The sequence below is a fragment of the Pararge aegeria genome, chromosome 1 (assembly GCF_905163445.1).
Source record: "Pararge aegeria chromosome 1, ilParAegt1.1, whole genome shotgun sequence".
NCBI lineage: Eukaryota > Metazoa > Arthropoda > Insecta > Lepidoptera > Nymphalidae > Pararge > Pararge aegeria.
Window position 1 is genome coordinate 9,260,106 of NC_053180.1, and position 15,435 is coordinate 9,275,540.

Sequence of the window (15,435 nt, forward strand, 5' to 3'; positions counted from 1 at the left end):
AACTTACTGGCTTTACGATTAAAAGGGGATTACAACCTTACCCCATTGCACTTTTGGCGGTAATTCCATAATGATGGAGTAAACTAATAATCTAATTAACTTTTTCTATATTGCACAGTTCGTTCAAAAAATTTCGAAATTGATGCTCTACAGTTCGTTTCTCAGCACTCAAGTTGTTTTCACGCGTCACGGGCACTTTTATGAAAGCTTTTCTCATCTAATTCTGTGTGAACGACTTCTTAAGACGGATTACAAAGATAAGCCGCGCAAAAATCATAGGTTTCGGCCGTTTACCTTTTTCATCGTATACTTTGTAATATTATACGGTTTTTTATTACAGAATGACGATATGTTATAATATTAATAAATGTACATATATATATAATTTCCGCCTCGACGTTAATTAAAATCATTTATGATATCATATTATCCGCACATCTTAAAAACCATTGAAACGATAACATATTTAAAAATGTTATATTGAATATTTCAATAGCAATTATATATTAGTATCTATACTTGTAGATAATAAAGAAGAAAGATTTTTCGCTTACTTACATATTTGTAATTGATAAACTTTGAAACTATATTTTATCCCGCAGTAGCACAGGCTATATTGAATTTCAGTGATATTAAAATTCCAGCCTGCAATAGTATTTGTACCGGTCAGAAGAAAAAACGTTTGCGTTTTATCCGCCTGAGTTTTCATAATGGCCAGTCATACAAACATACTATGTTTTACAAAAATACTGCTCTTAAGTAGAGTTAAAAAAAGCGGGAGACCATATATATCTCTTTTAATTATACCACAAAAACGAATTTTATGATTAAAATGTGATTTTAAATCGTCATTTTAGCCATAAAACATTAATCCTTAAAATAAAGTGTTTAATGAGGTAATCTGAGGGAATCTGAGTATATAAAACTCACCCTTTACAGAATGGTATTTGGTCCAATCGCTTAGGAGATGATCATAAATTAATATCATCACGCGTACGGGAGGGAATTACGCGAATTAAGTCGCAGACAACAACGAAGTTTATTTCAGCAATTTAAATATAAACTGAGCGCTAGAAAAAGTGACAGAGTGGATGTCGGGTATAGTCAAGGTTGGTCCGATCCCTCCATCAATGTCAATACTAATTAATTTACCCCCACAAGTGAACTTCACACGAGGGATAAGGGCCAAATTAGAGCGATAACTCGATTTGCTCATTCAGTTTAAACCCGCGGTGGTAAATTCTCTAATTATATGGGAATAGGTATTTATGATACAAGTGCTCAAAGTTACTTAACTTTAAGGTAACTTTAATCCTGTAGTTTTAAATAGCGCCGAGAGTTTGCCTATTGCAAACGTATATTAATTATTAGCGACCGACGGCTTCACATGGGTGCAATGTAGGGCAGTTTGGAGTGATTAATAATACAATTCCGTGGTACATTAATTTAATCTATCTCGTAAATTTAAGCACCGTTTGCAATCTAAGAGCACAAAAATATATTTGTTACGACATCACATTACAAATCTTAGAATTTTTTTTCTTTTGTCGTCTATGATAAGCATGTTAACTACATATAAACCTTCCTCTTGAATCACTCTATCTAGTGCTGAAAACTGCCTTAAAATCCGTAGCATAATTTAAAAGATTTAAGTGTACAAAGAGCAGGAGCTGCTTGGATTTATAATATGTGAAGAACTAATACTTACCTACTTACAGTCCATATATTTTTCTGTGCTATCAATCTATGTTTTACGCACAATTTATGTCTAAATCTATTTTTATTTTTTAATTAAATCTATTTCCATAATCTGTGCGATAAAAATATATTACCTAACAAAGGTATATATTACCTAAGGCTGACTTTATTTATCTTTATCAGCCTAACCATTATGTATAACCCTATCCACACCTCCCCGAAGACCACGCTCAAAGACGTTGCCCCAAACCTAAGTTTGCATAAACGGAATTTTATAACAAAACATAATTTTAATACAGTATGGAGGTATTTTTTTAAATGTACGAAAAGATAGGGATTTTTATTTAAAGACCATCCAGTTATTATGAAAAATATTTAAAACTAAATTTATAGCCAATATTCATTTATGGTCAGGGCCTAAATCTCTAGGCTATATTGGTGCTAGTTTTGTTGTGCATAAATCTCTGAACTTAAAAAGTTTATGGGTCTTAAGGTACTGCTGTTGTGTGTGTGTGTGTTGTGGAAAGATAGAACTATTTGTGAAGTTATCAATTTAGTTTAGCGATTTAATTGTACAACAGAACTGGCAACTCTTGAAATGCCGTTTGGTTAAAAGGTAATATATGTATTTTTTTTTATCCGGTCACCAGCCCGGATGAAAATTACAGTCATAGTTTTTGTTTCAGTCAGTATCTGTGACGGTGTCTGTGTTGACGCTGACCTTTATCTCCGTGGACCGTTGGTACGCTATCTGTTTCCCGCTCAAGTTCAAATCAACTACCAGTCGCGCCAAGACCGCTATTCTGATCATTTGGGTGCTTTCTCTGTTATTCAGTAAGTACATTCTAATGAATGACATTTTTGATATTATATTATTGTAAGCCGTGTTGGTCATTGAGGTCCCAACGTGGGGTAGCGACCCTGCTCTGGAAATTGCCATTTTGATAGACATTTGGTAGACCGACGTTAAAACGAGTCGCAGGGAGTTACTGTATACAAGCGCAATACCATAGATAGTAGAAATCCCCACAAAAGAGCACATTATCCAGCAGTTGACGTCATGTGGTTGAGATGATGATGATAATGACGATCATGAGTATTCGACGTCGTAGGAAAAGATAAAATAAAATGGATTGATTAGCAATATTAGCAATAATCAAAGCGAGATTTTATGCCTACGTATCTAGAAAAGTTTTTAAAAATCAAAAAAGCCTTGGTCAATGAAATGCTCGACAGCATTTTCTTGAGTATAGGTATTGTTAACATTTTTATATATCGGCCAATAGTATAATACAACACCTTTAGGAATTACAGATAAGTTGTCAATATGATACATTATTTTTTTGTGTATTTCTCCGTTGCTTAGGAACTTCACGTTAATTTATCGCCATTCTACAGCGAGACGCAACCTTGAGCGGTAAAGATGTTACTGCTCACGCAGACATCCTACCATCTCATCAAAATGTTTTTTATCCATGTTTCTGTTACGATATGCGAAGCTGTGGGAGCCCTTCCGGCATCTATATTTCCTGCCACGTATTACTTGAGTACCTAGGCAAGAAGTGAAGTAGATTTAAATTCATTCTATTTGCCTTGCATTAGGCAAGCTAGCTTTTACAAAACAGCGATTTGAGTGTTTATTTTTATACCACAATGTAAGCTTTTAAGATGGTCCCAGTCAAAATACATCACTGGAGCCTTAAATTTATAATTATATAATCTGAAAACGAATAATAAATCCAGAATTTTGTGAACAGAAGATGTGGACAGTCGTCTGTCATTGATTTTGGATTTGGATGAATGTTTTTACCAAAGTTTTTGTTGTTACACTGTAATTTTAGTTTCAAATAATAAAGAAAGAATTAAGTGTCTAAATTTAAGCCAGAACATTCGGTTGGGACTTTAAATATATTCCTTATTTTTATTTCTATCAACTCATAGTTGGATGACCTCAAGCTGTGACGAGTACAAAGAATTTAACGATTCTTGGATGTCCGCTGAACTGAAATGGGTCTGGCATTTGACAACAGCGATCGGTATCTCTATTCCTCTGGAAATGTAAATTTGTGATACCCTTTTAACATTTGTATGCAAAGAAATTTGTCAAAACCTCTAAGTGAGATAGCTGCATTATAATATTCACAACTGGTCATAGAACTCTTGTCGACGGTTTTCTACAACATTTCGTGCATCTTATTACTAGCTATGTGACACATTTAAAGTAAGTCTAACATTATGTATTAGGTATGCTTCATAGATCAATCAATTTCAGTTTGTTGATTCATAAAAATATTCATCCTCATCTAAGTGCCCATAGCACACGCTACGCTAACGTTGGGGCTAGAAGGCGTTTGGCGTTTGTGTTGTCGTAGTTTATATATATATATATATATATATATATATATGTAGGTAACTATTTTATATATACACTAGCCGTTTCCAGCCCGCTTCGCTGGGCGAATTGAAAAAGGAAATAAATTACATTTTATGTTTCATTTTTATTTATTTTTTTCATATTTTTATTATTCTCCTTTTTTTATTTTTGTATGAACATAAATAGGCCCCGCGGATAGAACTGTAAGCATCGATATTGTTTAGACTTACTCAAATTCCAAATTCCATCGATTTAGCCTGTATCTTTCATCCAGGTGATTTTTCTCACTAATATTCATTGTAACTTTCAATGTGCAATCATTATACCATTTCCGTGCCTTTCTTCCAAAAATTAATAATAATTTATATGAAGAAAAAAATTTGAAATGAGCATTGAAAGTTTAAGTTAAAGTCATTGCAAGTCTCATATGTGAAGTTGCTATCTGTCTAGGTTCTAGTGCGACGAATTTTCTGTTAACTTTAATTTTCTCCGCGTGACATCAATTTTTTATAGAAAATTAATTGTGCATGTTTTTTATTAATTCTATTGGAATAAGTAACTAAATTTCTTTTCCACATCTCATGTGCTTGGAAAATGCATTCATTTTAATCTGTTACATTTCCGCGATCCCGCAATAAAAGAATTCGTCGGTTATGTAGTCTGCAAAAGTAAAATAAATGTAAAATTCTTAGTCCGTTGATTGGATAGCTACATGTAAAGTTAAGTTATTGAAACCTCTCAATGACTTTTTCTCCGCTGCCAAAAAGACGATTGTTGTAAGGAAATACACGAATATCCCTACATAAACGAAGATCCCCACCAAATTTGGAGTCTGTAGAAGTTACAGGTTAGAAATAAAAATTTTAGATTTAAACACCCACCCCCGCAATTCCTGTCGGAAATAGACTTTATTGAAATCCATTTTGAAATGTTCTTTATGTGAATAATAAAAGATTCCTACCATATTTAGAATTTTTAGAAGCTATATTTCGAAATTGAATTTTTTTATTGTTAACACCCACCCCCGCGAACCTTATTGGAGGTGATTCATTGTAAAATCCGCTCTGAGATCATTTTTATATTACATATAGAACACTCTCACTAAATTTGGAGTCTATAGGAGCTATCGCTTGGAAATAGAAAATTTTCATTGTTAACGCCCCCGCAATCTTCTTTGGGGTGGGATATCGTAATATTTGTTCATAAATCACTTATAGAAAATTCCTACAAAATTTGGAGCTTGTAGCTGGAAAATTAAAAATATTAATTGTTAATACCCACCCCCGCAACCCCCTGTGGGGTGAGCTATCGTAAAATTCGTTCATAGCCTATTTCTACACCGCTTACAGAAGATTCCTACCAAATTTGAAGTCTATAGGAGCTATAGTTTAAAAACGGGAATTGTTCATTGTTAACTTGTGGGAATGAATTTCTTAAAATCTATTCATAGCTGACCTCTACATAGCAAAAGTAATATTCCTACCAAGTTTCACGTTTCTAAGTCTTATGGTTCCCGAGATTTCGTGGTGAGTGACTATATAGATGGGAATTCTTCGATTATCATCGAAATTTTTAACTTTTTATCGGGCTTTTTTAAAATTTTCTTACATACAAAACTTTCTCCTGACAATTCTGATGATAAAAAAAAGCCCAATTGGTCCAGCCGTTCTCCACTACCGTGAGTAGATTCTTAGCTGAATGTAAAAAACCATAATCCGTTTAATACACTCTGTTGAAATCCATGAAAACAAAAGAATCAAGAGAAAATGCTTATCTTTTGTTTTTATTAGCGGGATAAATGTTCATAAAAGTAAAACAGCAATAAAAAAATGAAGGAATGTTGGAATTCAAAAAATAGATAGCCATAAACCATCTAGGAAAAATTTCGCATCGAATGGTGGTAGTTTCATGTCGATACGATCAGTGGTTTAGGCGTGATTGAGCCTCAAACGAAGACCATTTTCATTACATATATATAGATATTATATATAAAGCGATGCAGGTTCGAAGATCTTAAGGTTTAACATGGGGTTTCTAAAACATTCCCTGTCTTACATTGATGCAAAGGTTAATAAGGTTTGAATTTAAGAGATTTATTATTTCATTTGATGTTCTTTTCATTTGAAAACCTTCTTAGTTAAAGTTGACACTAACGTAACTGTCTTCCTATAGCCCAATAGCACTGCGCCTTCCGGAGCAAGGACCATTCCATTACTTTCCATTACTTGGACTCCAACCACCTACATTTGCATTCAATTGAATGGTGCCTCTTAGAAACGGTGTCATGTTTGGATTCTATTCCAGAACGTTCCATACTAAAATGTGACCTAAAATGCCATGTGGCCGCTCCGTGCACTTTTCTATTTCTAGTTTTTGCAATTCTTGTTGCCTAAATGAAATCCGAATAAAAAATTTACAACCTTATCTAGAAATAAAGCGTAACTTAGGCACTTTTTCTGTCGATTTAATTTGACCTAATCTTGTTCAGTGGGTGACTGTTTTGGCAGTATTTTGGTAGCAAATAACATATTTATTTTAGATAATTTTATATATATTTTATTAAAAGCAACTTCAGCTTCGAAGCTCGTCAGCAGCTTCATTAATCTTAAAAATCTCACACAGACATCACTGTTGATCATGAAAAGAGAAATTCTAAATATTGCTTCACAACATATAAATAACCAAAAGTAATTAGTGGTAGAGCTTTTTGTGACATAGCTCTTCCTGGTAAGAACTACCGCCATGCTTATTTCTGCCGCAGTGCAGCATTGTTGCACTGTGTTCCGATCAGAAGGGCTTGGTTGTCCGATCTTGGTTGCCCTGTAATTACGGGTACATGAGGCTTAACTGGCCAGACACATGCTGTTCCTGGCATGCCCTACGAAATTTTGCTCCATTTATAGGCGGTGGTTTTCCGCTTTTCCACGTCAGGATTATAATGAAAATATTAATATCTACTGAAAATTCTGCTTATTAATTTTGTAGGTATCCTATACCTACGCCTCTGGTTTATATATACAGGGCGGCACTTCGTAGAACGTTTTACTTGCATGCCCTGCGAAGTGTTGCTGTTTATAGGCGATGGTTTTCCACTTACAATCAGGTACAGTTTTTGTCTGTTAATTATCTCTATAAAAAAGTATAACAACAAAAACTACAGAAATTATTATTTTATTTACACAGACATTTGTAACTATCATTATCTACCGACACTACGCTTATGAAAGACTTTATTTACACAAGGTCGTGTACATCTGTCATCGTCCCCGACGAATAGGATGAAAACCATTATCCTTTTTCCCTTTTACGATATGCAGTATAAAGCTATTTTTACGTATTCCAGAGAGCCGTTAAAGTTAAATGGGTCCGACACAGAACCTTAGTGACGAACGATTTCAGACCCCTCCAGTGAGATTAATAGTGATAGATGACAATAAAGCCTCGATCACATATTTTTAATTAAACCCCGACGCATAGTCATGGGTTTTTAATGTTTGACTGTTCTGCCTGTCTGTCAGTTAGTGTATGTACGTAAGGTATCGCCAGATTATCATGTATTATCAAGGCTTTCTTAACCAAATCATTATTCTTTAAACCCACTCTGGGTTTAAAGAACAATGATTTGGTGACCTTGACCATATTCGAAATAACTATGAGAACTTTTTTTAGATATAATTTACTTACTAATTAGCGGTCTCAATAAAAAATGTCTCAGTACACCAGATTCCGCCCGCGAATTTGTTCGCATTTTAAAAGTAGTAAGGCCCCTGTACTTACGAATATTTACATTTGTTAGTTAAGTACACCGCGTAAGTTTCGCTGAGTTTCTGTCGGCTTAGTTCTGGATATTATATGCCTTCCATTTGTACTACAAACGGACAGACTTGACGTTTCAAAAGAACTTATATTACTCAAAACAAACGAATTAAAAATTTTGAATTTTGAGATTTGCCGATTGTCGAAGCTTAGTAAGTAGTTAAGTTTAGTATCAAAAACAACATTGTCCAATTTTTACCAGATGTACCGGAATTTGTTGTCCTACAAGTACAACACAGGGTGCCGCTGAGGTTCAACGCGCAATACTTCATGCAGTGCACGTCTACATGGTCAGATGAAAGTGATCTCAAATGGCATATCATAAAGGCGCTATTCCTGTACACGTAAGTACAAACTTTTTCTTAAGTGCACGTGGCTTTCTAACAGCTCTACAGAAGAAACGTTATCTGAGACAATGAACGGAAGGATTAACGGATGGACAAAGATATTCATTTTTGCTTAGTTCTTCATATTCACTTCTGCATATTAATGTCAAATAGCCAGAATAAAAACTAGTAAAATAACTGTAGCAAAACTATTTTTTGGGCGAGATTAGGGTCTTTCCTTAAATATAATAGTGGTATAACACAATGTTTTTTTCAGTTTACATTGAGCCACGTCGTGCGAACCAGCTTATGAATTAGTTCGAACGAATACGAAATTAATCAGTGGCTTTAATACAAGATATGCTCTTACATTTGCAATCGAGGAGTCGTTTTCGCATATCAAACGTAACGCCAAATTGGAATAGACCTTATATTACTCGTTTTAGAGTTGCAATTTCTGTACTTCTGAATTTTGTTTTACAAACGTTTTGTCAAAAGCCCCAGCTTAAAAATTTTGGCTTTAGCAATAAAAATAAGATCCATTTTGCTCCAATTCCATGCTCCAAAACGACTCCTCGATTTCGAGCGAGGAAAATCTTGTTTATTACAATAATCTTGGTTGCAGTACGAAATAAGAAGGCTCGCAATCGTAGAGTCGCCTTCGAGTATCGAACGCTGGAACATCGGAGTATAATGGACCGGTTTTCCACCATTCCATTTTTAATGCCCAATTTTGTTGACAATTCTGCAGCTAGAGCTTTTTGTCCGAAAATTTTATAAAAAAATCTGTAGTACAAACCCAATACGAGTGATATCCTTATATCACCCTCTTTGCAATAACGATATATATTTTTTCTGTGCGGGTAAACGTCTTTCTATTTCATTAAAAAATATCCATTGGTACGACTTCATTTAACAGTTACTTGTAAATAGGAGAGTCCCAGCTTTAAGTAATAAGTACTGATATTTAGATAAGTTTGTGCTAATTGGAAAACTTCACTATTATTAACTTTATTAGGGGTCATTCTCAAGATTGGTTTAAAAATATTAAATTAAACCTTAGGTAATTATTTCTATGACATTAGATAAATAGTTTTTTTAACTTAGATTAGGCAATCAAAAACTTTACTAATCATTTTGTTTTGAGGTGGACCGAAATCATTTGTCTTTGAGAGATTGAAACGTACCTACTTTAACTTCGCAAATATTTGGTAATTATAATAACTGCCTTATAGGTCTGATGGTTCTCATAATAAATTTGAAACCATCTCGGCCTTGGGTGCGACAAATATTAAATCAGAAAATGTAACAGTCAACAGATAGTGCATACTCAAAATATCACTTTACAAGACACAATTCCAATGTTGATGATGCTCGGTATCGGATTGTAACCTTTTGGTTCAGTATAAAAAAAGTACACCGCACAAATTAGTTTGTGCGTCGATTTTTGGGGTTTCAAGAATCGCATAGGAACCATATACTTTCCTGAGAATGTTAACTTTCGCTGCCAAGCCGTACATAAGTTAAAAATTTAATCGATCTGTAAGTAACGGTTTTTTACCTGATAAAAAGTAACTACTAGATATCTCAACCTATCGCAAGCTATTTGATTCAGATTTCGTAAAGAACGTGGCAGTGGTTAATTATTTTATTTTTCTGCAGATTCCCACTTTTCCTGATGATGATAGCGTACTGCCAAATCGTGCGAGTGCTGTGGAGGTCGGACAATATTCCTGGTCACACAGAATCAAACAAATTATGCCCGCCGACTAGTGGACAAAATAATTGTAAGATCATTTTAAGTTTCTTTTTTAATAGTTTTATACTCACTCGTCTGCCGATTTTTTTTATTTTTAGCATACTAATTATTAAAAACGTTTGTGCATTATTTTTTTAGCCGACTTCTAGCACACTTATTATGGATGCAAGTAACCGAATTTGGCAACAATAATTCTACTGCTTCTCCATTTTTAATGTTTAGCCCACTGTTTGTAGGAAAATTTAAAATGATAAAGCTTCAAACAGTCGTGGTAAGACATAGTTGTGATACTTTAAGCTTCACCAAAAACCGACCAAAGCTTTCTATCATAAAAAAGCAGGGGAAATCGAAATATAAATATTTATTTCTTTAAAAAAATCCTTACCGACCTATTGGGGAAAAAACCTATTTTTGTTTGATTAAAGAAAGAAATACTAACGTCTTTATTTGATCACTCGAGTCTATGGCGTCACACAGTTTTACGAGTAAATATAATAGCGCTTTAGCGCTATGATGTCCATTAATAAATTATGTTTGTATGGAAAGGGTCTGTGACATACAGCCACGGTAACAGATATCGTAATTAGTGTATTGAGTAACATGATATCAGTTTTAAGGTCACTTTGAAAACAGCGGTATATTTTCATTACAGTTATTCGACCCGATGGTAAACATCAGCTTAATTCCCACGCATACGTTTAAATCCCTAGGCTAGATATGTCCATTATTCAGATGCTCTGAAGACTTTTCAGCCTTTAGAGATTGAATACAGACTGTATTGAACCTTAAAAAAGATTGATTAAACCCAATTTACCTACTTCATCGCTTGCTTTTCAGTAGATGTTTTAAAAGACGAGTGGTGAACTTTACCGAAAAGAAAGCTTATTTGTATATGAAACGTGGGCAGCACTCTTATTCCTTTTAAAGTTGATACAAGTCTGCAAATGTTCGTACACGTCATTCTTATTTTCATCATGATCAATATTGCTTTTATGAACCTGGTCTGCTTTAAAAGAACGATAGAACTCTATTATTTAAACTTGTTTTAACAAATCAACCTATTAAATCAGTTTTGCGTTTTGATCAACCCATTCGCATTTTTGATATTTTATATTTGTTATTCATGACAGCTCGACGTTGACGATTTTAAGTACGTGAAAATGGGATTTAGTGGCACTTCCAAGTTTTAACGGGACACAAATCAGCTGCAGGAGAGTGTATGAAAACGGTTATATAATAACAAAGTGTCAAGCTATTCATTGTGTAACAAAGTGGCCCCTTTTAGGGCTTTTGTAAACGTGATATGGGTTTTAATTAGCGGCAACAAAGTGTCCGTTTAATTAACATTTTGCATTACCATGGTAAAGCGGTGATAGCTCAGTGGGTAGAACTTTGACTTCGAGGGGCCGAGTTCAAAATTCAGCACGCACCTCTAACTTTTCGACGTTATGTGCATTTAAGGAAATCCAAACATCACTTGCTTCAACGGTGAAGAAAAACATCGTAAGGAAACCTACATGCCCGAGCTCTTCATAATGTTCTCAATGGTGTGTGGAGTCCACCGATTCGCCCTGGGCCAGCGTGGTGGACTACGGCCTTACAACCCCTTCTCATTGTGGGAGGAGACCCGTGCCCTGTAGTAGGCTGATGATGGGTTGATATGGTGATGATGATGAAGGTAATTATCATCATCCATGGTAGTAAAATATTTGCGATTTTCTTGCGTAATGTATTTGTTTTTCACAGATCTTAACAGTTTCCCCTATACCTAGTGACCAACTAATAATATGTTGAATTTTTAAGTCTTCAAATGTAAGTTTGCAATCAACATAACTCGGAGAGTTCGTAAATTTATATATAATAATCAAGTGTGAAGTTAATCATTAGGTAACATAGTGACCTACTTAACATGTTCGCAAACGTGATATGGGTTATATTTAACGGAACAGTGTCAGTTATATTAACAATTTTAATTATCATATAAGTGAATTATTTGCGATTTTCATGCGTAATGTATCTGTTTGCCACGGATCGAAATAGTTTCCCCGCAAAACTAGTGACCGACTTATAATTTGTTAATATTTTAATTCTTTAAATGTATGACTACAATCATCTAACTAAGAATGTTTGTGACTGGCTATATCTATAATAAATATATATATAATAAAGTCTGCAGCTATTCATTGGGTGTCACCCAGTGGCCTGTCTAGAATGTTTGTGAACGTGATATGGGTTTTAATTAATGGCAGCACCGTGTCTCTTTATTTAACTAACATTTTTTTTTCTATCATTTATAAATTTTTAAATTCTTATCAAAGCTTAAAAAACACTATTAAAAATTTATAAGAATAAACATCCACCTCCACTTGCGGGGCTTTTGAATGCCCAATCAACCGACGTCCTCGATCAGGGTTCCAGAGTGAGAAACCTCGACAAAATACGCACCCGTTTCAAGGACTACTGCTTTCTGTATTTTTTTACCCTTGATCAAACAACTTAAGAAAGCTTCTTAAGATGTTGGTCGAAGATTTTCGCGAGAAGACCATTGACTGAAACGGCGATCGAAAAGGAAGAGGCCTTTAGTCCAACAGTGGACTTTTATAGACGATTAATGAAGTGATGCAGTCATGCGAGTATCCAAGGAATTAACACTTGAATACCGTCTAAAAACAATCCCTATCCCTATCCCTATCCCTACTAATATTATAAATGCCAATGTAAGTTTGTTTGTTACACTTTCACGCAAAAACTACTAAACTGATTATCATGAAACTTTGTGCACATAATCTTGGAAGTGTTAGAAATAATATAGGATACTTTTATCCCGACATTAAGCTCGGTTCCTTTGGGAGGGGGGATGAAAGTGTTTGACGATTTTACACCATAACTCCGACAAATTATAATCGATTTAAATAATTATTTTTGTACTATAGAGGTTATAATATGTGTCAAACTTTGTGTAGATCTGATGAATGTGGCTGGAGATAGAGGACGGAATTCATCAGTGTACAGTAGCAAACCCCTCATTTCCTCATTTAAGGCTTAGCGATACTGAATACTTTAAAAAACAAAATCAAACGCAGACGAAGTCACGGGCAACAGCTAGTATAATATAAGTTCCAGAGACACTCATATGTCCAATTAACGCTTCTAATGGGGACAAAATCTAAGCTGTCATTTATATGGGAACAGACAGTCTAGTGTTAATAAGGGTTATATTATTATAAATGTGAAGCTATTTATTCGGTTATCATCATCATCATCATATCAACACCTTACCGGCCACTATAGGGCACGGGTCTCCTTCGACAATAAGAAGGTACCTTTATTTGACCTATACCAAAATAAATTCATCTTACTCAGTTTGCAGCGACCCTGCTTTCTGAGCCCAAGGCCGTGGGTTCGATTCCCACAACTGGAAAGCATGAATTTTTTTCAGTGTCTTAGTGTATATGAACACCCAGACACTGAAAAACATATATATTCTAAGTATTTATGTATATAATTCATAAAAATATTCATCAGGCATCTTAGTACCCATAACACAAGCTACGCTTACTTTGGGGCTAGATGGCGACGTGTGTATTGTCGTTGTATATTTATTTATATGTTCACATTTACAATGGTACATAAATAATAAATAAATTAGGGGTTAAGGCTATAGTCCACCACGCTGGCCGAGTGCGGATGGGTGGACTCCACACACCTTTAAGAAAATTATGGAGAACTCTCATGCATGCATGTTTCCTTACGATGTTTTCCTTAACCGTGATATTTTAATTGTTTAAAACGCACATAACTTGGAAAAGTTCCAAGTGCGTACTGGGATTCGAACTCATCCCCTGGGCTATCACCGCTTCGTATTCAGTAATAAAGTGGTATAATTAGGGTGCCTGGAAACTTGTTATGAGTTTATAATATCGGCAGCAGAGCGTCCGTTTAATTATAATTTTTCATTATCACATAGAAGTAGATTAGTTACGATTTGTTGCGAAATATTTTTGATTGCTTCAGTTATATAGATGGAAATGGTTTATATAGGGCTAGCGCACACTGCGTGTAATTTTTTTATTATTCCAGCACAAGTTAGCCCTTGACTGCCATTTCACCTACCACCACCTCGCCTGGTGGTGAGTAATGACAATACACTTGTCACAAGGCAGGATGACAGTTAGATTGAATCCAATAGGTACCCTCATCGGTTTCTACGTGGCATCATACCGGAACGCTAAATCGCTTGATGGCACGTGTTTTTCGCCAGGGTGGTGATTAAGAGCGAACCTATCAGAAATTATAAATTCCGGAATTGCCTTGCCAGCAATCGACTCTGGGACCTCCCGCGGTACACTACACCAGGGAAATTGTCAAAAACCAGGATAAAAATATTTCAAAAGTGCATAATTTTGACTATTTGAATAAAGAGAGTTTTATTTGATTTACTCAGCTGATAATTTTTTTTTATTCGGTAAACTGAATTGCTTAGCATGGCATCTAGTGGCAGCCTTCGCCTTTTACCAGATCAAATTTAGAAAATATAAGTTACCAAATATCCTAGAATCGAACCTAGTATCCCTTCTTTATAAGGCCAAAACACTCACTTCTGCGACAGAAATTATTAAATGGCCTCGTACGGAACGAGCCGATGCATGTATTATTCCGACCGAGCCTTATTTTGATTTAACAAAAAGATCAACACTGTCCATATGAAATCTAATCCTGAATATTATTCGTTAATAAAACTATATTTAAATTAATTTCCTATTATTATCTTAACAATGTGTAAAAAAATATAAACGACCGTGACAGAACTCGAACCTGCAATCTTCGGATCCGAAGTCCGACGCCTTATCCATTAGGCCACACGGTCTCACATATTACATGTCGAATTTATAAAACAGTCGCTTTACTAGTCCAGCTCTCATTGTAAAAATGACGTTTCTAGCTTCACAAAGAGCTTCACAAGCAAGCTGCCCATCTTGCTTATTAGAAATTGACGAGTTTCTATTATTGTTCTAGAACGTTTTAAAAAGTGTTGAATTTCACTCATACACGACTTTCAAATTCTCATTTGATTGCAACAGTTTGCATTGTAGTTTCATAATTCATAGAATATTAACAGCATCGTCGGTTTTAGTTAACTCTACATTTTTGTTTTGAAAATTTTCATTGCTTTCAAATGTTTTGCATGCTTCAGCTTCCACAATTCAAAGAACATAAACAGTCCAGTTACCATTATTTGCTATCTCTGAAATTTCTCCACCCAATGCTGGAATTGCTACATTGCTCTTGTAATAGAATTTCTATTTGTCGAAAGTATTTGCTTTCGCAATGCTTGTTGTTGTCGGATTTGCTTGGGGTATCGGAATTGTATCCAATTAAAATCTAGTTTTAGTCCTGTTATTCGGTTCCAACGGAATATAAAATTGGTAAACTATACAATTTAATTTTGATGTTTTATTACA

At 34.8% G+C, this 15,435-nt stretch overlaps 1 protein-coding gene and 1 non-coding gene across 2 annotated transcripts in view; one reads left to right on the top strand and one right to left on the bottom strand.

Moving 5' to 3' along the window:
- Positions 1–15,435, top strand: part of LOC120626136 (orexin receptor type 1-like) — a 77,335-nt gene that overhangs the window by 56,803 nt on the left and 5,097 nt on the right. Inside the window, exons 3-5 of the mRNA XM_039893438.1 lie at positions 2,385–2,532; positions 8,091–8,232; positions 9,877–10,001. Of these exons, the coding sequence (XP_039749372.1) occupies positions 2,385–2,532; positions 8,091–8,232; positions 9,877–10,001 (415 nt within the window). The remainder of the gene's footprint in view (positions 1–2,384; positions 2,533–8,090; positions 8,233–9,876; positions 10,002–15,435) is intronic.
- Trnar-ucg lies at positions 14,768–14,840 on the bottom strand. The gene has a single exon. It is a non-coding gene; the product is annotated as a tRNA-Arg (tRNA).